The sequence below is a fragment of the Hippichthys cyanospilos genome, chromosome 9, assembly GCF_059441005.1.
Source record: "Hippichthys cyanospilos isolate Australia breed blue-spotted pipefish chromosome 9, RoL_Hcya_1.0, whole genome shotgun sequence".
In the NCBI taxonomy this organism is placed as follows: Eukaryota; Metazoa; Chordata; class Actinopteri; order Syngnathiformes; family Syngnathidae; genus Hippichthys; species Hippichthys cyanospilos.
The window spans coordinates 3,787,157-3,811,836 of record NC_142377.1 but is presented as its reverse complement, the minus strand read 5'-3'; the positions used below and the strand labels follow the sequence as shown (position 1 = coordinate 3,811,836).

At 38.4% G+C, this 24,680-nt stretch overlaps 1 protein-coding gene across 1 annotated transcript in view; it reads right to left on the bottom strand.

Moving 5' to 3' along the window:
- The window catches only part of eya2 (EYA transcriptional coactivator and phosphatase 2), a 56,747-nt gene that overhangs the window by 22,628 nt on the left and 9,439 nt on the right, over positions 1-24,680 (bottom strand). Inside the window, exons 2-4 of the mRNA XM_088424493.1 lie at positions 7,253-7,333; positions 6,894-7,019; positions 6,079-6,195 (exon numbers count right to left, since the gene is read on the bottom strand). Of these exons, the coding sequence (XP_088280619.1) occupies positions 6,079-6,195; positions 6,894-6,996 (220 nt within the window). The 5' untranslated portion in view covers positions 6,997-7,019; positions 7,253-7,333. The remainder of the gene's footprint in view (positions 1-6,078; positions 6,196-6,893; positions 7,020-7,252; positions 7,334-24,680) is intronic.

Genomic DNA, 24,680 nt, shown 5'->3' with positions numbered 1-24,680 from the left:
AAGTCCAATTAAAGTGACGCTTGTAAGATGACCAAACAGAATAACAATCACAGTTTACACTTGAAAATCCAGTTTATTACAAACGATATCTAGGTAATAGATTTCCAATGGTCTGGTCAAGCCTCTTCATCCTCCTAAAAGCGTGTGTTTTCTGATTGAGACCACCTCTGTTTGCCTCGGTCCATATAACATGCTGAAGTTGGGGCGGGAGTCGATTACACCTTCTGCCCTCATTGGTCAATGGTTGCGCTAAGAGACAATTTCTCTTGTAATAAATTGGAATGTATAGTGTAAATGGTGATTTTTATTTGCTAAAATCCTCACTTTAATTCCGAGTGCCCCTAATATAACCGCGGCTCTCTGGGAGACTACAGCCATTCAAACGTACAGTTATTGTATAAAGTTTAATCATTTCAGATTTAGGTAAATATGTGTTCTGCAACAGTTGCACTTCCAAGGAGTATCCGTGGCAAGTGCATTTATATTTACTGGCGTGTAGGAAACCTTTAGAGGGCATCTCTCTGCAAAATAACCTTTTTTTTTAAATGGTATTTTCAAGGTTTTGCGCCCAAAACAACTGTCATGACCCTAGGGGCTTGGCTGTATTTATGCTGTTTCGTCTCCATCTGCAGGCGTTTTTAGGTAATTACATTTTTTTTCAGTTGCCGTCCCTGCAATACGTCACTACAATTCTGGTCTGCTATTTGTCGGAGTCTCCTCACGGAGATGGTGGTCTGCTATTGGTCGGCCTCGCTTGTTTCAAAATGGCGGAACGGTAAAACTTTGTTCGATTGTGAATGATTACAAAACCGTATTTATACTGCATTTTACTGCTTAATTCAAAGTTGAAAGGGTTTGCCATGGTTCCCAAGATTGCTAGTGATGTTAGAGAGAGAAGTAAGAAGATGATTTGAACGATGCTGGAGATAATTTACGATGTTTTCTGATTGTATTATACATACGTAGCACTTACTATACTATTTTGGTACCAACTTTTAATATGTATGTACAATTTTGCATTAGCTATTTACCATAGGTTTGGATTGCCCGGTGAATTCGTCTTATGACTCCAACCACTGAACGGATTAATCTCATATATATATATATATATATATATATATATATATATATATATATATATATATATATATATATATATATATATATATATATATATATATATATATTCACTAATTTCACATTCAAATTAATGTTACATTATAAAACTTGGTCTGTTTTGAGTTATGCGCTTATAAGTCAACCCGGCTAATATTAGGGTTGAAAATGAGGGGGGAAGAAATTGCACTCAAAGATAATACAGTAAGTTTACCTGATACATTGCTAATGATACAATATGTACACAGTGCTCAAGATCACAATGGAAAATCGTTTTTGAAAGTATTATTTTACCACACATCTACCATCCGTTGTCCATTTTCTGCCTGTAGTCTCTATTCCATAATTCATGAATTAGTACAACACAATGAGTCACTGGAAGCTCCCTGATGACTCAACAATCTTCAAAATACATCTTGTTCAAGGAAGCGTAAACAAATCAAACAAAAATGATTCCCATAAGTACAACTTCAGACACCCCGCAAGCATTTGGTCTGCATGCCATTTTAGGACCATGTGACTGATTAATTGCTGAGAAAAGTCGCACACATCAACTTTTTTTTTTTGGTTTCGTGTCTCTTGCTAGTTTGGAAAGCAACATGGCTGCGTAGAAAGGATTTGCTTAGCATATGTTTACAGGAACATTTACATTCCTACATAATGTCGGGCATCTGTGTAGTCTCCAAAACAAAAGGAAAGAGAGTCTCAAGGAGAAAGGTGGAAGTATCACTTGTTCTATGATGCAACAGTGATGAAAATTCACAAAATTTATTATTTTGCCCATGCAGACTATGTAATTTGGTTAAAAGAAAACTGTTGTAATTCTTAGTTTGAAAAGTAGATTATATTCATGATAACCTGTTGTTTAATTTCATAAATAAATGACTCCATGGATCTCGATCAAAACTTCCAGATAATGGCTCAGACTGGGCCAGGAAACAAACCAGATCACGAATTTGATCAAGATACCTGGTTGAATTGGAGAAGGTCAACAAAAGGTTTGCAAGCCAAATATCGTTTCTGTCATCTGCATCGGTACAACTTAAATTTCCCAACAGGAAAACAAGCATGCATTTTGGTGACAGGGACTCCATATGCCAGTATTTAACTACAGGTATAGATGGCATTATATATAAAGTTAAAAATTGTAAAACACAAACAGGCTATAAATACTGTATTTATTATGTAGTTGGGCGGCTGGATGTCGCTTGGTACCTGAAAATGTCCTATAGGCACTAAAAGCTCATCTGATCTTGAACATAACATCTGCAACAATGCGAAAACACTCACAAACGACTCAGATTTCCAACTGCAGAAAAACTAGTAGCAGATGGTTAGCCACTCATGAAAACTAGTTGCAGAACGCCACATTATGCACGACAGCTAAATTGCTCAGCTGCTTCATTCATGTGCAGCAGTACATTTAAGGGGAAATCAAGTTCTAGGAGCTATTGTTTCTTTATATAATTGTTGTTGCATAGGTGGTCACTGGGTGGCGGCATGCTCTTAACCAGAGCAGGGCGCCACAGTGTTTTGACGACAGACCGAAGAGTGCCAAACACCCAAAAAACTCTGGAATAATAATGTCGGAATGGGTGTGTTTCGTCCATCGTTGTAATCGTTAGGACAGACATTCCGTCAGAACTCTTTTGGTCCAACAGCCCCCTTTTTTCGGACAGAAACACAAACCAACTTTTGCCTGTTTGTTTGTAGCATTCCTTGCTTCTATTGACTATAATACGGAATCGTGAGTGGCGGACTGCAGTTGTGTCAACACCCCGTCATGTGTCAACTGACTCATCATAGTTCTGTTTTTTTACAGCAACAAGCTCTCATGTGGCGTTAACTTCAATCAATAGTAACACAGCTGAATGTGATGCAGTTGCTAAAATCAAGCCGAGGGATTTATGTCACCTCCCTGCCCAATTAATTGCAAACACAAGACGTCATACACACCGCAACTCACCTTTCTAGCCTCATAAAGTTCCAAAATGTCAATTGGTATCAATAATGGTCATATTACCAGGTATGCACATAACTGGTACATAGGTACATATGCGTGACAGAAGTCACTGATGCACAGTATCATGAACTTCACTTCATGCCTTTGTATACCTACAGTACTATCATCCATTATCTCATTTGCTGGTTAAGCACAAGAAAAGAGTTGTAAAAGATGCCAAACAAACAGGCTTTGAGCAGTTTCTTTGGTGGTTGACCACCAAAAAAGAAGCAGACAACGAAGCCTGAAGTGAACAAAAGGTTTTTTTTTGTTTAATTTTTCAAAAGTGGCTACAAGATGTGCCGTGGCTTGAAGTTAATGCCCAGTGCAGAAATGTGGTGCAGGATATTTTCTTTGAACATACAGTATAAACTTCCTGTCAGACATTTTGGAAATCATGTTATCATTTTGTGTCCAATAGAAGCAAAAGAGCTGCGACTGGAGTACTCGCTTTGTATGGGGAACCACCAATAAACATTGTCAAAATATTGAAACTCAGGTCTAATCTGTCGCTCTACGGTTGAGGATTAAACGGTGAAGATGGCTTGCCACGTCTTGGTCAGCATTGGCGTTTGCTTCAACTTGGATCTTCTCCTTCATCTTTGACCTTGGATAACAGTGTTGGAGAAATGAAGTTTCATGATGCTTCATGAACCAACTGTTGTATTTTTGACACCTCAAGATAATGCTCAACACAGGCCTGAAAGCACACTGAAGTCATTTCTTAATCCCCATTCTATAATTCAACAGTGTCATCTAGAGGATTAAAAAAGATACAATGATTAGCTGACTAAGCAAAGTTGAAGCTGTGTTTTACCATCACTACTGGACATCCACTTTTTTTGAAAAATGCTATAGCCTACTGCAGCATCTCAATCAATAGTTTCTAATCCTGGAAGTATTTATTGGTCGTTACCCTAACCAAAAAGTCAATCAAAGCTTTTTGCTTCTGATGGATGTACAATAATACCATAATTTCCAAAATAAATAACAGCAGGTGCATTAGTTAATGCAATGTTTTAAATCATTTAAATCAGTATTTGAACAGTAGACTACTAAAATTCCTTGAACAAATAAGCTCTTAAAGCCGGGTATGATGAAAAAAAGCTCATTACCTTTTTTACTGTCCCTTTCATCATACTGCCACTTGCTGTCAACTGAATATGACATCACAGTGTCCAAAGGCTCACGCTACGAATGTCAGGTAGCCAAATCTGGCAAACAGGTGAGCGGTGATGTCATTTCAGTCATGAACAAGTGGCCAACTGTCCGCCCCCAGGTATTCATAAAAACAGGTAAATTTTGCCGCTAAATTTATATTAAAGCCAAGTACTGTACCCTGATTTTAGTCATAACGGTACCTCCACTATATTCACCCCCAAAGTCCTAAAAAGTGATCAAAACTAAGTGACCAATAGGTGGGAATCTCATCTGACAATAATCAATCTAACTCATAAAGAAATGAAAGGGGCTATCATCTTGTCACTTTTGTTCCATCTCAATCATAGTGTGGAGATGGTTAAACTCCCTCTACCCCTTGTAAACCACACTTTAACCTTGCCCCCTGTCACCAGGCCAATTTCATGCTGCTTTCAAAGTTCAGGATCGGGCTGTGTGCGGCCGACATTTTATTTGGAGCCTCTTGCACCTCTTTTGTTTTCCCCACTCCTTCAGTCCTGTCCTCTCTGTCCGTCCAGCTGTCTGTTTTCTCACTTTCTCTCTGTCCTTGCCATGCCTGTTGTGCTGCTGGCCGGAGTGGGAGAACGGGGGCGTGGGTTGACCCTGGGAAGGGAGGAGGTGGGCTAGGGAGGGCCGGGGGGGACGCGGAGACGCCAAGAGTCCAGACCGCAGCTAATGGGGAACAGGTGTGGGGTACGAGCGAGGCAGAGGAGGAGAAGGAGGTCACACAATTCGAGACGAGAGGTGAGGAGGGAGTCGGTCGCTCTTTCCAAAGCAAGGCTCGTCAATGCGAGGTCTTCCTGCCTCGACGCTCCATCGATGCAGCAAGGAATAACATTTAGTTCAAATGCACTCCGCACTCCTGATTAAAAGGAATTACAACCATGTGACTTTTGCCAGCCAATCAACGATGATGGTTGGTTCAGAGATTATAGATATTAATAATAGAACCAATCAAATTGTATTTTTTTTGCTGATCGCTTTGAACATTAGCTTGTGTTGTAAGATTTGACGACAAATATGTCAAGGAAAGTCTACTAGAACATCTGAAGTTTATTAGGGGTGAATCAGAGGCCCTTCAAACTGTGGCAAGTTTGTGCTGACGCCCACCTAATATGAGTTATAAGAGGGTGAGCAAATATTTTGCTTCCCGCCTCAAAGAAAGGTGAATTTCTTTTTCCATTGAGTTATTCTTGTTCAAGTTATAGATCACATTAATGGTAGAAAAAGTTTTGAAACGATTGATCACAAAAACCTGATGACGTCTGCCAAGGAGTTAACAAAAATAAGGGTAGATTAAGGCTGGATTACTTATACTAATCAATTGTAAAGCAGATACCAGTATACATTGAAGCCCATACAGGTCTTATGGACCAAGACATGAGGAAAATGTACAAAGATTAACAGTTGATTACACACTAAAATGACAATCTTCACAAAATTAACAGATCTTTACACTCAAGGAGGAAAGCACATGTCCAGAGTTGCAAATAATAAGCACACTCAGCTTCAGACTTTTTGCATAGCATTATACACAGGACTCAATTCACAAAAATAAACAACGGTTAATAATAGAAACTTTAATACTTCAGTTGACAAAGTAGTTTATGCCATTTTATAACATCTTATTCACAAAGAATCCCACGTTAATGACAGGCCTACATTTCCTGCTTTATGAGTCGATGTGTGAGTAAATTGAGATGAGATAGGCTAGACAAGGGTTGGGAAACACTCCTTTCATGACAACAAACACAGCAATTGTTAATTCTGGTTGGACTCACCGTGTGTGTGGGAGTAGCCATAGAGGCCCTGACTGGCGGGAGCGCTGCTGAAGTTGGAGTAGCCCAAAAGTCCCGTCTGACCTGGTGAGTGGCTCAGGCCCTCCTCTGTCTTAATGTCTGTGCACACACATGAAAACACACAAAAGAGAACTTGATCACATCCTATTGAGTCCCAATGACAATTCAAAAGACTCTACATTTGGACATTAAACCCGCTGCTCAATAAAAATAAACATGAGTTGTAAATTAGCCACACCGAACAGAAATGTGTTGTTGCCAATTTGGTGTGAAAAATCACCAAATGTATCACATAATGGTTGGAAATGGTGAAAAAAAAAAATCAAACGTGAGTGTGTTTGCTGAATGTGTGAAATCATTAACAATTTTCTTGAACTTAATCTGACCTTCATGTTTGAGCTACAAAAATATATTCAGTTAAAACTAGGCATGGGACGATTTCAAAATCTGACGGTATGATAACCTTGAGCAAAAAAATCATGGTATGCGGTATTGAAAATACAGCTCGAACATATGTAATTGTAAAATATTTACAGTGGACCCCCGGTTTACAAAGTCCCTGGCTTGCATTTTTTTTCACCTTACGGTGTTGACAATGGAGTATTTTTGTCCCCTCTTTATGCCATTTTTTCCCGTTACAACAACTCCCTAAAATACTGGTCCGCTATTGGCCGGCGTCACAGAAGCACTAAGATGCTGGTCTGCTATTGGTCGGCGTCACGGTTTCTAAAATGGCTTCACATTAAAGCTTTGTTCGCCTGTGAGTGCTTACAAAAAGTTATTTAGTGTGTACTCACTGTAGGACGGAACACTGTAGCCTTGCGTGTGATGCACATAAGGGGTGTAGGGTCCAGCGGCTTGGAGAGTGGGGCTGTACTGCGTCTGTCCGTACGCCGCCATGATGCCGTCTCCATATAATGTGCCTGGAGAAGGCAAAGAGAGTCATTACAGTGGTAAGAAGTGATGATCAACCTCTTTTTCACCCTGAGTCCTTAAAATGATTCATCAAACTTTGCCACTATGCTCCACCCACATTAAAAAGAAGCTTAGCCATGTTTCTTGGATGCCTGCTTCTGATTGGGGCTCAATTGGACAAACTTAAATAAATACAATGGCGTGTCTGCTGCAGCCTCCAACTTGTCGAGCGAGTTCTCACCTGTTTCTGAAGCGAGCGCCTGGTCCACTTTTGCTGCTGTTACCACTGATTATTACAGGTTCTGTTGTGTTCTCAGCTCTTCTGTACAAATGACATTAAAAACAAAAAAAACACAAAAAAACAACAGATATTCAGCACTCATCCATACACGTGAATACTGATTGATAGTTCTGTTAGACAAGGAGTTATAAGTTACACGAGTTGTTGATTGTTATGATGCCAGGAAGTTGCTTAAAAGCGCAGAATACGTGCATGGGCAGAACAAGCTGTGGCACATACGAGAAATAAAGTAAGAGGAAGGGGGAAATACTATATTTAAACCTGCAATCCATATCTAAAATAGCAGCAGTAATATTTGAAAATCACTGTTTATGTTTATGTTGTGCATCTTTAAACTTATGACTTTTTCCTCTCTTTGTTCTACTGCTTCTAACATACACAGGTACAATGTTGTTTTTGATGTGGTATTGAGTGCTAAGTGAATGGCTTTATACATTGCCAATAGAAAATGACGATAGAAAAATGTTTTTTCATGCCCTTTCTTTCCAATCCTTTCTATTGTCTTTTACTCTATCTTAAGAAAAGAAAAAAATATATATACCGTATTAGTTTTAGAATGCTACAGTATTAATTTTTCAGAGAATTGCAAGAGAAATAAATTAATTTTACGAAAGAATTAATGTTGCTACATCATTTATGTGTGTTTTTTTGTGACATTGTCTACGTGGTTGTGAATGGCAGCTATCTAGTTTTGTGACATGATATTACTTAACATTTTTTAACACACAAATATACAAACTGCATTGAACAATGGAGATGAAAGAATTAAAAACTAGAGGTAAGAAAGTAACAAGCAATTCTCAAATCATAACCAAGACTCAAGCAAGTCCCAAGTTACTGTGGGAAAAAAAAAAAAAAAAAATATATATATATATATATATATATATATATATATATATATATATATATATATATATATATATATATATATATATATATATATATATATATAATTTAATGTTCTGATTCAGCAAGATTATGACTTGCCTAGCGACTTGTTTGAACCAAGTACGGTAAAAAATGCGGTGTATATATATATATATATATATATATATATATATATATATATATATATATATATATATATATATATATATATATATATATATATATATATACACCGCATTTTTTACCGTACTTGGTTCAAACAAGTCGCTAGGCAAGTCATAATCTTGCTGAATCAGAACATTAAATTGAAAAAGAAATTTGAAAAAAAAAAAACTAAATTTTATTTCTTAGCAAATATGCTATTTTTTTTTAAACCACAAATGTAACTGATACAATACAATTGGAAATAAAAACTGGAAACTTTTCGAGAAGAAAAGTAAAACTTAACTGCAGTAATGTGGTTGCACTGGTGTGGGTAAACTCTCATAACTGGGGAAGTGACTGTATTGTACCCTCCTTGAAATACACACTGGATAATCAACAAGAGCACTGGTGTTAAACTCCAGTCCTCAAGGGAGGGTATCCTGCATGTTTTCAAACCCTCTCTCTAGAACACACCCGATTCAAATGATTAGGATCATTTTCAAGTTCCCGCAGAACTTGATAATGAGCTCAACATTTGAATCAGGTGTGTTGGGGAGAGAAAACCAGAAAACATGCAGAATACCGACCCTCTAGGACTGGACTTCCACACCTATGAATAGAGCCCCTATCCAGCCTGTTTTCAATGTAACCCTCATCTGGCACACCTGATTCAAATGTTCAGCTAATAAGCAAGCTTTGCAAAAGTATGATAACAATCATTGTTACTTGAATCAGGTGAACCGAGGCTTTCGGAATAAGGAGTTTTGAGGACCGGACACCCCTGTCCTAAAGAGATACACAACCAGGGACAAGAATATTGATGGTGCACCCAATGCATCAAAGAAGAAAACTGTTTTTCTAGAATTTCCACAGACCCCTGGAATTGAAAATAAAAAACGTTGGTATTGTAAATAAAAAAGCTTGGCTGGTGGGGGGTGATAATTGGTCAAATCACGTCTGTCATTGTCACAATGACATCAATGTTCTTTTGGAAAAAAAAGTGGCTGCCTCATGGTAGGGGATATAAATGCATGGCATCATTATGTTTAGCAAGCTTAAAAAAAGCAGAATGCGAATAAAGAATTACAAAAATCAGCAAGATGCGGTAAACACCGAAATAACTAATGTAGACGAGTTTTTTGTTTTGTTTTTGTTTTTTAATCAGACGGGCAAAAGCTAGCGCCTCGCCAGAGTCGAGCAGTAACTTGTCTGCAAGATCTGTCAGTGTCCAGATGGTTAAAAGGAGATTTTGTGCCATTATTGATAATGTTCACCATAAATATTGGAATATTAAATTGGAGGTCCTACAAAAAAATACAAAGTGAAGATCAAGTTTTGGGTGTTTGTAAAAAACAACAACAACATTTATAAACAAACAACAAACACCTCTGTCTATCAACATACATTTCTGGCATAGATAGATGGACAAAAATACATTATTTGCTATAGTTAGATACTTTTCTGACAAGTTACTTTTAAATTGATCATTTCCCAGAGCACACCTTTTGAGTGCTCTCAAAACAACAATGTGCCCGGCAAACTGGTTGGCAATAACTAAGTTAAACAATAATAACCGTCTCGTGCTAATATTGCTTCCAACACGTAACTATTAGGTTAACTCAAAAGCAAGTTATCAGCTAACATTAACAAATGTACAGTACATTAGTTTCTATTTTAAGTAAGTGTGTGGTTTTATCTTTAGTAACAAATGGTAAACTACTCTGATCGTGCTTTACAAAGTTTTACAGTCTACCGTTCACACACACAGGGTGCTGCTTGGTCCACGGATAACAAATTAGGTTTTCACTATCTTGCACAAACACACATTGGCATGGTCATTGAGGTCGGGAATCGAGCCCACAACTTTCTGGTCAGGAGCCCAACAGTACCGCTGAGTCATGTCGCCCACCGTTCTCCCTCATCAGTCAGCAAGTCACACAAACAATCGCCGCGTTGGATTAAAAAAAAAAAGCATCACGTCTTCGCCACCATGTCGCCCATCCTCCCTGAACTCATTTCTTCAATGTTCAGCTCTAAATTAGCGTGCTTCACAGCAGCATGGAGATCCTATTTGTTAAACTATATGCAAGTCCGTGTACAGCAGCAGCAAACAAGCTGTTTCCTGTGGATCCTCTCCTTTGTGGTGACAAACTACACTATTAACAAGTTTACCAACCGTTTACCATTTTAACGGAGGTAATCAAAGGAAATAACCAAAATAAGTTTTTGGTGCAGTTTCCACAGAAGTCTGGCTTGAACCACATTGTGGCAGAGAGAGCTAAACAGCAAAATTGTAACACAATTTATACGTAACCAGTCATAAAATAAAACGACGGCTATATTAACAAATTTAGCACAGGTATAGACAGCAGACATGACATCAGTCAAAAACATCAGAAGAAGAGCTAGAGGTCAAAAGTAAGTTTAATACCAGCAATATTACATGTATTTTTTTTTTTTGCACCAAAAAATTTTATTACTCCTAAAATCTCGATTTTTTTCAATCTGTTCCAAACTGGTTTTTAAATATTAAAAAGATTTCATGACAAAAGAAAAAGCAAACATGTTGACATAAAAATTTGAATGAAACCTGAATAAAATGTAAATGAAAGTAGGGAGAAAAATGAATGATACATTCTGACCCTGGACCTTTGCTTTACATGTGAGAGGTTTTGGGTTTGATTCTAGCTATAGTGCCAATGTGTGGAGTTTGCATGTTCAACCCCTGGCCATGTGGGTTTTCTCCGGTTACTCCAGTTTCCTCCCACAATCCAAAACCATGCATGGGTTAGGGTTAGGTATATTGGACACTTGAAATTGCCCTTAGGTGTGTTTGTGGGTGTAAATGGTCGTTCATTTCTGCACCCAGCAAATGGCTGGCAAACAGTTCAGGGCGTCCCCCCCCTACTGCCCAAAGACTGTTGGGAAAGTCTCGGTCACGCCTAGGACCCTTGTGAGGATAAGCAGCTAAAAAAAAATGGATGGACATTTTGAACCTTATTTACATGTACAATCGGCCCCCGGTTTACGAACACCCTCTTTTACGAACATTTCGACTTACGAGCGTGGACCGCGGAGTTTTTTGTCCGCCACTTACGCACAAACCTTCCGTCTTACGAACAATATGACATGCCGGCCATTGTGTTTGTACATTTATTTTCGCTTTGCTACGTATACTAATTTAGAAGTTGACGCTCATCACGGCCACGTCGAACGCTATTGGTCTTACAATGTCACAGTCACTGTCTCAGTCACGGTGTCAGTCACGGAGTCAGTCACGGAGATGCTATTGGCCGGCGTCACGTCAATCACAGAAATGCCGATATGCTATTGGCCGAATGCCTTTATATTGCTTGATGGCACAGCTGGTCGGGACGGAAGGAAGGAGAGAAAATGAGTGAAAAACGGAAGGAAGGAATGTTGTGAAGACTTTGCAAACTTTATCTGTTAGACATGGCTTCTAAAATTGCAAGTGGCGGTAAAGGAAGAAGTAAGAGGATGATGACAATAGAAACCAAGCAGGAGATAATAAAAAAATACGAAGGAGGCACACGCATATTTAACCTTGCTCGTGAGTATGGACGGAACCGCTGGGCAATCTTCTAAGGGCAAGACTTTCCTTGCCGGGGTACAGACCTCGCTCGACAACAAAATGGAGAGGCTTCTTCTATTATGGATTAAAGAGAAGGCAATCGCCGGTGATATGTTTTAGTTTGAGAAAAGTTCTTGTTTAGGAAAATAAATCAATAAATTCTGCGGGTTGGTCTCTGCTCACCTCCGTTATTGTGGTTACTACAGATAAACAGTTCACCTAGTCTAGTTAGATAATAAGAGTTTTGTATATAATGTGTTGCCACAGTTACCTTATATCATAGCCTATTTACTCAACTGATTACCTGCTTTTAAAAGTAACGAAATTAGATTACAAGTTATTTTATTGGTTATATTCTGCAGATACAGTCCATGGTGCTTGACATAAAAATGGCACCTAATTGTATCACTTAATTGGATGTTTGTGTTTGAGACTGATATTTAAAAGAAAAAGTCTTTTTTTAATTATCAAAAATAAAAAATAAACTACTAAACTACTTTTACATACGTTTTTAATGTTAAACAAATCAGAATTTCACTCATCAAGTGTGCTACTTATGTTTGGTATAGAAACAAAAGTTTCTAAAGTACAGTTAGATTTTACACTGATTTTTTTTTTTTTTTTTTTTTAGTCGATATATTAAAGCCAGATATTGGCAACTTTTAACATTCAAAGAGACATTTTGACCCAGTTTCCACAGATAAGAAAACACTGGGAGCCGCAAACCCTTTTTATTTATTTATTACATCTGATATATATATATATATATATATATATATATATATATATATATATATATATATATATATATATATATATATATATATATATTCTTCGTATTTTTATGATAATTATGGTGCAAATGGGAGGGTGGAGACAGATGGACTCAGTTGGGTGTTAGTAGCCAGACAAGTAGTTTTTTTTAACCAAGGGAATACAGCATTATTTTCAAAGCATTATTTTCATTTAAAAGAAGCAAGCAGACCGAACCAATGTCTGAATCCATTCGTGTTCACAAAAAAGGGGCATTAAGACAACATTTATTTTGTGTTAATAATTCTTCAAGTGCTCCAGTTTCTATTGTTTACTTACCTGTACTATCATATTTTGAAATATCTGCTTTTAATCTGTAAGGCCGTGCTGTTTGTTTATCATTTAACTTGCGATGTTCATGTTAACCAAGATTGTTACCTTCTTGGTTTCAAGAAAAGAACTAACAGACTGACTCAACATTTAAGTCAATCCTTGCTCCCACGCAAGGGGCATTAAGATAACATTTATTTTGTGTTAAAAATTCTTATAGCGCGTTAGTTTTCAAATATTCAGTTATATCTTACTCTGAAAATGTGTGTATTTAATCTGGATTATTTAAATTTCCTCTTTTTACCTTCCTGAAACTGATTGACTGTCTCGTGTCACGTTTCATGTCCTGTTGCACCAAACACGTCACTCTATTTACCCAATCGCACAAACGTCATTGACTGCAATTCATATGCGTGTTACGCTGTCCACATTCCCAAACCACGGAGAGCTGCAACATAAGGATGCATGAGCCGCAGGTTGCCGACCCGTATTAAACTATTAATGTTGTAACTGCAAAACTCAACATTATCAATATATGTAGAAAAAAAACAATGACTGAAGTGTAAAACAAATCTTTTTTTTAAACGTTATTTTTTTCCAAACTCAGAATAGTACTTCAATTCTGAAAATGAATCTAATAATTATTGGAAAAAGAAGAAAAGAAGAATGTATTACCATAAATTTTGGCCTATAAGCCACACCAACAAAAACTGTATAGTAATTCTGTTTCTGTCATGTAAAGCAGTGGTCAACAACTACCAGTCCGCGGCCCGGCACCGGTCCGTGGATCAACTGGTACCGGGCCGCATGGGCCGTACCCGAAATAATGTTTTGGAACTGATTTAGTTTAACATTTCATTCATTTGTGCTTTGTTTAGCGTGATCTTTGTTTTTTGGCGCCGCTTCTGGCCGCTGTTGATATTACATAGTGAGAAGGATGATGTGCTTTTGAGAGCAGTCAGTCGGTGATGCACACCAGTCCACAAGATAAATCCCAAGCGTTGACTGGTCCGTGTTGATAAAAAAGGTTGGGGACATAAAGGACTATAAACTGGACTATAAACTGTAGGTTGTAACATCAGATATTTATACCAGTGGCTGTAAATATGTTGTTGTGCACCCATGAATAACAGCTGCTATTGAGTGTGTTTTCTGTCTTCTGCTGGGTTCAAAGCGTGAGAAAAAAGTAGCTGCTTATAATCCGAAATTTACAATCCAAGGCACTTTTCCCCTTTGTACCCTCAAAGCTCTCACAGGGGATGCATTATTCACACATTCACACCCCAGTGGCAGTAAACTACACAGGTCGCCACAGATGCCCTGGGGCAAACTGAAAGAGGAGTGGCTGGCAGTGTGCGCCCCTATGGACCCTCTGACTACCACGACACATTCGCACTAGCCATACAACAGTAGTGTGAGGGGCAACTGGGGGCAAGATGTGTGAAGTGTCTTGCCTAAGGATTGAAGTGACACATGACTTTTTCATTCTTGATTATCTCCAGCTTCGTTTCCATACTAATCATCTTCTTATTTTTCTGTTTAACATCATTAGCAATCTTGGGACCCATGGTTATCCAATTCAACCTTGAATTAAGCAAAGAAATCCACAAGAAATACAATATTGAAAGCATTCTCACACGAAATAGTCTTTAGGCAACCACCTTTGTGACGCTGCGTGCCGCCCAACAGCAGACCAGCATCTTAGGGAGCCATGATGCTGACTAATAGTAAACCAATACCTTAAGTCGTGACGCCGACCAATAGCGGACCAGCATTGTGGTGATGTAAACAGTGGCGCGTGTAGTGACATGCACGCACACTGACCGCCATGTTTGAGAAAAGAAAGTGTGTTTGTTTTTCATGTCGTAAAGTGAAAAGAATGGCATAAAGAGGGGACAAAAATAACGTCGCGGTCCACATCATAAGGTGAAAAAAACCATAAGGCAGGGCAGGTCGTAAACCAGGGGTCCACTGTACATCTTGCGCCCGCCTTCCTATGTGAAGTTTGCATGTTCTCCCATCCTCCCGCATTCCAAAAAAATGCATGGCAGGGGGATTGGATATACTAAATTGTCCTTAGGTGTGATTGGGTGCGTGAATGGTTGTTATCTGTGTGCCCTGCAATTGGCTGGCAACCAGTTCAGGGTGTCCCCCGCCTATGACCCATAGTCAGCTGGGATAGGCACCAGCAAGCCTGCGACCTCTGTGAGGAGAACCGGCTCAAAAAAAATGGATGGGTGGATATCCGAACAAAGGTAGACATACTAAGCACTGGGCCACCATGCTGCCTCATAAAACCACTATCCCAGCACAATCATGTAACATAAAAAAATCCCCCCCAATTGCCACGCAGAAGCGTGAGTCTCGGGTGAAGAATTGCAGGCCTTGACCTTGTGCCCCCTCGTGCACCTCCCGTGACCTTCACTTCACCTCCCCGCAACCCTGCAGAGTTTGTTTTAGCTTCAGTTTCATCCCTCTGCCATCCATATCTCCACCGAGCTTCCCCTGGTCCTCCTGCTGGTGTCCTATCATTACCATGGTCTCTCACAGGACATGCCCTCAACCAAGATGTGTCTTCTGTATTACACACATGCTTTGTGTGCATCTGTGTGTGTGTCTGTGAATTTAAAGTGTGTGTGTGTGTGTGTGTGTGTGTGTGTGTGTGTGTGTGAGTGTGTGTGTGTATACAAAGGAATGCATCTGATGTCTAGAGGTTACTGAGCAGACGTTCGATTCACTTGGAATGGGAATATGGAAGGGACCTTCCCGGTATTAATCTGGAGAATGACAAAATGTCAGGGGTCATCGGTCACAATAACACAGTCACTACCACATAAGGCAAAGAAAAATGATTGCTTTCCACCCATACATGATGGTAGAATAATGGCCGTTTGGAAGAGGCTCTTTCACGAGATGTTCATGAGTGAGTGCTGGGCCATCAGCCATGAATCGGGGCGATATAAACAAATGACACATTTAGTGTGCAACATTTTTTGTTTCTTTGTTTTTTTGGGGGTGGTGGGGTTGAAGTCTTTGGGGTCGAATTGGCATAGGAACCATTTTATGAAAAAAAAAGTAGATACAGTATAGTGATTTGGAGACATGCATTTTTTTTAACAAACCAAGTTAGTAAAAAGACTTGTCAGTGAGTTATGCGAAAACTGTATAGCTAACAGTAGTGCTACCCAAGCCGTTTTTAACCATCACAATATTAATAAAAAACCATGTGTTAACGAATAATTGTTTCTTAAATTCATGTATGTTTTAAAATCATGTAAAATTAATCTAGATTCTTAGTCATTCAGATTATGGTAAACCTCAAATGTTAAATCGAGGAAATTGGACTCCTCATTTGTTCATTTTACAAATTTTCTTTAAATATTCAAAAATGACATGGGCAATATGGTCTTAGACTGAACATGCAGAATACTTGAATACTATTATTTGAACATTGTGCAAGGCAACACTTCCAAGTTCAGCGGTGCACGACAAGCAAGTGCCACAAGTTACAGTGCATTTTTTTTTTTTTGAGTAATTAGCTGGAACCTGCTTTGTGTTTAACACCAAGGTTTGAGGGGCAAAGAAGATTCACAAAGACCACCATTTGAGTGATACAGGAAAAAAAAGCTAAATGAAGGCATAATTATGTACTTACAAGTGGGCAAGGAAAACTTTTTCACATCTCTACAGAGCAACAGTGAAAAACACAATATAGAAATACAGTATATGCAAAGAACAAGGAGCAGTAGGTATGGAGTGAGACACAAATCCCATGAGAAAAGTTGTTTCACAAGACTGAGTCTCCAAGAAACGAGATTTTGGCAACATTTGTAATAGAAATACAGTGGCAGGCAATCCAAACCTATGTTAAATAGCTAATGCGTTTAGAACCCCAGGTAAAAACATCAAAATTGTACATACATATTAAAAAACAGTATCATAATAGTATAGTACTCAAATTTACCTTTGAGTGGCGCTTGTTATGCCCATATTTCTTAGTAAGGGTAGCCTAGGCTAGGCTAGCTTCGTAGTTCTTGATTATCTCCTGCATCGTTTCCATATAAATCATCTTCTCTCTTTAACATCACTAGCAATCTTAGGACCCATGGCTAACTCATTCAAGTTTGAATTAAGCAGTAAAATGCACTACAATTACGGTTTTGTAACCACTCGTGATAGAACAAAGCTTTACGGTTCTGCAATTTTGAAACGAGTGAGGCCGACTAATAGCATACCACCATCTCCGTGAGGAGACGCCAACTAATAGCAGACCAGCATTGTAGTGACGCGTTGCACGGAGGCATTGACGGCAACGGAAAACGAGTGTAATTACCTAAAAATGCAAACAAATGGAGACAAAACAACACAAATACAAATACAGCCAACCCCATAGGGTCATGGAAGTTATTTTTGTGGCAAATCCGGGAAAATACCATAAAAAGGGGATGAAAAAACTCAGTATTCCACATCGCAACATGAAAAAAAAAATGTAAGCCTGGGACGCTGTAACACGGAGGTCCACTGTATTCTAGTTTTCAAAGTTTCTTTTTTTTTAAATTGACCAGACCACCAAGAAAATAAACAAATTAGAATGCAAATGTAAACACTGACAGAGAGACACTAAAAAAAAAGGATGCTTCTTTCTAGCTGCAGCTGAGCTAGTTTAACAAAATGCTCATGTTTGCCGCAGTGGTTGACATAATATTTTTCTGTGTTTGCACAATGTCTTTGACTGATATGTCAATATCTCACCATTTATTTTTTTCAACTGGAAAACCAAAATATCGCCACACAGGTGCATTCATCAGCACACGAATACTTCATGTGTATGTGCATGTGTACAGTGTTGGATAAGTTACTTCAAAACTGCAATGCATTACTTATTAATTTTTACTGTCATTTCAAAGTAATTAGTTTATTTACAATATTATTATTTGAAATGTAATGCATTACACTACAATTGCACGACTCTTATATTACTCTCTTCACCATAACTGGAAATATGGATTTGCCATTCTAAATGGAGCTCATTGCACTCATTACACATCCAGTGAAAGGTTGGCTTAAGCCTAAAACCAGTACAAATCATTAAAAATGCATTATAATGTATTACTTTGCACTCATTTGTAACAAGTACAATATTACTATTTTTTTGTATGTTATATATTACATTACCGCGTTACAGCCAAAAGTAATGCATTACAGTAATTAAATTACTTTTGTAATGCATTGCTCCCAACACTCCATGTGTATGACTTGTGTCTTGATTAATCTTCATAAAACTTTTTTTATTATCGAAGTCTTAATAGCTTCATTAAAATAGAACCATAATTATTATTTTCTGGTCCTACGTATGAAGAACTCTTTCACTTGGTCAATGCCTTATGAACACTGACTAAATCTTCTAAAAGAAATATTCTACATGTTGGAGCCCTTACAGTTGAATTATCACCTGTCAATCACTGCCTTATTTTTAAATTTCCACTTCTCAGCTCCAGGCCTTTGATATTAATTCCCTTAGTCAGCTATGTCTCCCGTGGGGAGCAATTATTCATTCAACTTTTACTGTGTTTACAGTGTCACCGTGTGTGTGTGGGTGTGGGTGTGTATGTGCGTGCGCATGTGTGTATGCGTGCTTTGTCAGCTCTTCTCCAAATTGTTACACGCCTCGGTGACCTCTTCGATACGTTGACCTTTTTCACTGAAGCGTCTCCATCAGCGGCCTGATAAGGTGAACTCGCCCTATGTGCTCGTACCATATGGGAGCCCACCTGGAGGTTTCCATTTGGACAGATTGCCCTCCGAGTTGGGCTTCATTGGGGAGGCGAAGGTTGTGTGTGTGTGTTTGTGTGTGAGTGTGTGTGTGTTCCCAGGCATGCACAGAGCCTTTCTTTATTTGACTAACAAAAGCTAACCTTGAGGGTAATGATAATTTTAATAATTTAGAAATGACGTATGTCCAGTTATGATGGGGAGAGTAATATAAAAGTAATGCAATAGCAATATAATGCATTCCATTTCAAATACAGTAATGTTATGATATAACTAATTACTTTTGAACAACAGTTAATAAGGGATCAAAAATGCATTACAGTTTTGAAGTAACTTGCCCAACACCGATTTTCAATCTGAAGCACTAGGGAATTCACACCTTACGAAACCTCCACAATCCCGAAATTAGGGCCATCTTCAGATTTTACGGAATCAACCCGCTTCGGTGGTTGTGCTCAAATTAAAAGTTATGTATGGTGGGTGTGTGTAAAAGAAGAACTTTGAAAAGTGTATGCAAAATTTATGCAAAATTACAGTGAAAAATAGAATGAGGTAAAATATACAAAAAAGTAGTATTTTTTTCTTTTAGTGTATCTTTGGCACTGAATGGAAAATTTTTTTTGTGGGGTGTCGAAACCGACGTGTTGTAAATCACTCCCAAGGTAAAATGAATGTGCTGAACATGTTTAATTTAGAATGGAAATTATGCAATTCTGTTTGATGAATTTGTTGTTGCAAATGGATGACATATTTTGTGGGACTTTTATTGGTCCAATTCGGTGTCAATGACAATATATATTTGACATGAGGACATAAAGACAACGATTAGGGCCAATGAAGGAAATAAAAAGGTTGGCAGGGTTCTCACTTTTTCACTCAGAATTCTGACCTTAATTTCAACATTTTAAAGTGAGAATTCATACTGAGAATTAGAATAGTCAGCATTGTGAAGTGAGAATTCTGCCAATGTTTTTTTTTCTTCACTGGCCCCATTCCTCTTCTATTTGGAAAAATATTATGCCTCAGGGTGAGAATTTTTAACATATGTTGAACTTGCATTATGTGAACAGTATAAGTTAAGTGGAAGGAGATGCATCTAAAATTAAAAAGTGGAAAAATACTTAAAGAACTGGAATAACCACATTGCCACAATAATGAATAAAAATACAGTACACGCTGTACGTAAGGAAACCTTTGAACTCCACGTGCGGGACGGACATGCTAACCAGTCCGCCATCGTGCCACCCTTTGTGCAAAATCGAACAAAATAATCAAACTCAACTGCGCTACTGTAAGTTTTGTTCCATGTTTGCTTTGACACTAGACCACCGTTCCAGCAACTTTCTTGCGGTGAGAAAGCCAGTGAGTTTATTGAAAACAAGCCGCAATGAAGGAAAACTTGAGCAACCAACTGGAGGGGTGACAAATCCCTCGACTTGCAACTTTTTCCTCGGGCAAGCCAAACGGGTGGTGTGCGCCTCACTAATGCCTTTCACCGCGACGACAGATGCTGAGACTCTCGGAAAGACAGTCCAACATGGACGGGTTCCAATAAATCTTTAGCGAGGGGGTGAACCTGCTGCGGACCCCATGTAACTTTACCTCACAAACACGGTGGCCTCCGCCCAACCCCCATTTCCACTTGACTAACTGCCACAGACCCCCGCACAAACTAATGACAAGCTCTTTATTAGACAATAGCCCTGCTTTATCTCTTGGCGCCCTTCTAAATAATCGCTCTTTAATAAAGGTAACGCAACATGATTTGTGCGGCACCAGTCACACAAAAGGTAAATACAGACTTCTACAGAAGTAAAGGATCAATGATTAAAACTGAAATGAAATGAAACCATGACAATGGATGTCAACCAAACAAATGAAGCAAGATGCTGAAAACAAGGAATACAGTCAACCCCGTTTGCAGGGGTATGTTTCGTAAATACCCACGAAAGGAGTCGAAATTAATACCCTCAATTCACTTCAACAAAGTTGCTTGGGACAAATATGACACGAGGTATTCACAAAGGATTACTTTTGTCGAAATGAATCTCAACTTCAACAAAGTTGCGTGGGACAAAATTACAAAAGATAGGGACAAAGCACTAATTTTGTTGAAATTTATATCCTGATCTTACTTCAACAAACTTGCTAGGGACAAATATGACACAGGATAGGGACAAAGGACCACCTTTGTCAAAATTAATCTCCTCAATTGACTTCATCAAAGTTGCTTGGGTATTGGTTTCTATGACATTTAAAAAATGTATGTGCCAAAACCTTTTCTCATAACAAGAGCTTTTCAAGCAGGCAACATTCGAAATGCTGTAAGTTTGTCAGTTTCTGAGCAAACTCCATTTATCATATTTTAATAGTTAAAGTTGACACCAAGGCTTTAAATTAATCTTCATTTCCATGTATTTTCTCAGTTTCCAATCTGGAACGTATCCCATATAAACCAGTTTAGCTAAAGATTTCTGAGAATAAATACTGAGATAAAGACTTCTTTTGATTAGCCACACTTGGTCAAGGGACCACCTCTGCCCAGATACAGGTAACAGACCAAATTTCACCCAAGGCTATGACCCCAGTGACGATAGTTGCAGACCAGCTGGCATACCCCCCGCCAACACCACCCCACTCCACCCTAGCAGTGTAGAGAGGTTGCAGGATCGAGCTGACCCCAGTCAGATGGCGGTCCCCCTCCCAGGTGAACAACATCTGTTGCGCTCAAATGGAGGCGGAGGTCGCATGCGCACTTGCACACTTTTTCAAATCCACTCAGACCAGCATACACACATGCACATGCACACACTCATTACATTATTAGACCCACTGCAAATAATCTGGAAAAAAAACCAAAAAACTTTAAACACTGACAGATTGACTAAGGAATTGGTCCTTACAATGTTTTCTCTGGCCTTTATGGGGGGGGGGGTCTTATATTTGGGGAATTACGGTAGTAATAATCAATAATTTACTAAAAATAGATGAAGGTACATTATACTTTGATTGGACTTTGCAGCTTGTACCAGCAATCCAAACATGTTCATAAATGATGGCGCTTATTAAATCAGAAGCAATACTGTGGCCTTATTTATTTATCCATCCATCCAATTTCCATAGCCGCTTATCCTCACTGAGTTTGCTGGGTTGCTGGTGCCTATCCGGGCAGTAGGTGGGGGACATCCTCAACAGATTGCCAGTCAATTGCAGTTTATTGATTTATTTGTGCTGTAAATATTTATTGCATTTTCATACGGAACCAAAACTATTCACCATGCAAATGATGAGACTATGTTTAAATACAAAAAGTAATGCTTGTAAACATATTTTAATCTTCTTGGACACCAAGCCTTTTTGTAAAATGTAGAAACAAGGAAAATCAGATGAGTAAAGGGTTCACTGTGCTAAAGAGAATTGAAATAAACACTTGGATTTTTGGTTGGATTTTGTTTGGATTGTTAACCTTTATTCATAATGTTGTTTTCCTGCTCTTTTATGGATAATTTAAAAGGAGTAAACTGTGCAATAAAAATGAGATTTGCATTGAAACTAGGGGAGAGGGGGATCCCTAAACACAAGTGAAAATATTGTTTTTTTGTGCCATAAATTGATATATTTTAACACGATAGGCGATATGTTTTAGTACTACAGCATGTGTTGAGGGCTTCTGGTGAATATGTTTATGTTCCGATGTTTGAGTGGTCAAAATTCCCAGCTTATAAATGTAACACCGTGCTTGTCGCAACTTGTGACTTTGGGAGACACTACAAATTTCCGTGTGTGCTTGGAAGTCAAAACCAGGCATAAAAAAAATAGTTTTGATTGTTCATCAACCTGATGTCACTGACTAATTCCTTGACTAGCCCTAATTCTGAACAATATATTGGTTAATCAATATTCTTATCAATACAAATACAGTAAAACTCCTCTACAACAAAACCTGCATGTGCAAAAAAATCCCCCATTGCAAAAAAAAATCTCACTTCTACAATGAAAAAAAAACTGTTTTTTTCTGCATTTGCGTTGCACTGAAATTCACTACAAGCGAAAACTAGCCTGCAGCAAAAGTCTAACTTGGTTTATACTTGACGAGCCGCCACGTGTTTTGCAGCACTTTATACTCAGAGCGTTTCTCCCCCACAGTCAGACGATATTCTCCCATACTCTAGGTGGCAGTAAATGGACTCTACAGCATACAACAATTACGTAAAACAATTACAGAAGATACACGTTGGGGAAAATCAGTTTCGCGTGGTCTCTGCACGGAGGGGCGTGGTTGCCGAAATAACGTCATTTGAAGCACATTTTACGGAAGCATAAACCAAGCTTAATACCTAATGAAAGGATAAAAGTAATAAAGATGAAAAATGGATGAAGCAAAGTGAAAGACATGCAAAAACCCATGTAAATATGAAAATGTATGCTTATTGTAGATTTGGCAATTTCTTTTTTTCACAGTTGGATGGTTTTTAACTTTAGTCAGGTTGTAGATTGCACAACACGTTTTTTTTTTGTTTACGTCTGAGACAGATTTGCTAGAGTGAAAAGTGAAACATTTCTGGCTGCAAATATGATTTCGTTGTAAAGGAGTTCTACTGTAGTCAAATACCACTCATATTTTTCATAATAAGTGTATAAACAATAAGACAAAATATGAAGCATATTTTCAATGCGGCTTTTCTATTCTTACACATTTTCTTTCACATTAATTGAAAAGCATCATCCAGTAGGGTGGTCTATAGTTTCTGGGAGATCCAGAGAAGTTGCCCCGAACTGATCCATTCAGATATCAAATTGGAAATGCTTGTATGCACGTCTTACCAACAGTGTAGCAAAAATTTATCACCAAAGAAAACACACTGCTGGAGCTACATTTGATAATTATACATGTGAATGTGCGCAAGGGAGATATAAAATCCAAGAAGAAAAAAAACTGTGGAAAAACACTGTAGCAAAATTCAGACACCTAACTAAATAATCCCCCAGCCACAGCCTCTTATTTCATGTCAGTGGAAAGTCAAGATTATTATCTGCGCATGTGTGGGGAAGAGAAAAAAAATGTTTGCGAAGCAGTGCTGCAATGTGTGTGGCGTCATGGATTGGAGGGACAGCTGTCATCTGATGACAGCACGACTTGTCACATTCAACTTTTAAATAAATACATTCATTCATGAACTAATCAATTAATTAATTAATTGAAAGTAGCATGTAGCAAGTAGTATGTTAGAACAGTGGTCCCCAAGCACAGGTCCACGGCCCGTTACCAGTCAATGGATCAACTGGTGCAGGGCCAAAATAATGATGTTTCGGAATTGATTTAGTTTATATCCTTTAACAGTTCATTCATTTCTGCTGTGTTTGGCTTTAGCTTTGTTTTTTGGCTGCTGGCTGCTGTTGATATTACATTTTGTAGTGAGAAAGGACGGTGCGGCTCACTGCCGTGGACATACACATTGTTCTGTGTCTGTGAAATCTGTCCCACGAGTGTCTATAAGTTGTACTTTCTCTAAAAGAATGTTGTCATTTATGGTAATACGCCCAAAATTAGTTTGTTTCTTGATCCAACAACTTGTGACCGTGGATAACATGCTAGCTAATGTTAGCATGTTATATAGTTTTGCCAGGTATTTTCCTTTGCTATACAGCATGTTTAGCTAGGGCTGCACGAGTAATTGAATTTTAATCGTGATCGCAATATTGGCCGCCACGATTATTTAAGATGATAATCAGCGATATTAGCATTTAAAGGCAATATTAACATTGAAAAAGCCATCAAAATCAAGCACTTTCAGTCATCCTACCACCAAGGGGCAGACGCAAGGGACTTCATTAAGCTTCGGCAGAAAACATGGCGGAGGAGTTCGCCAATACCGTAACCAACTTCTT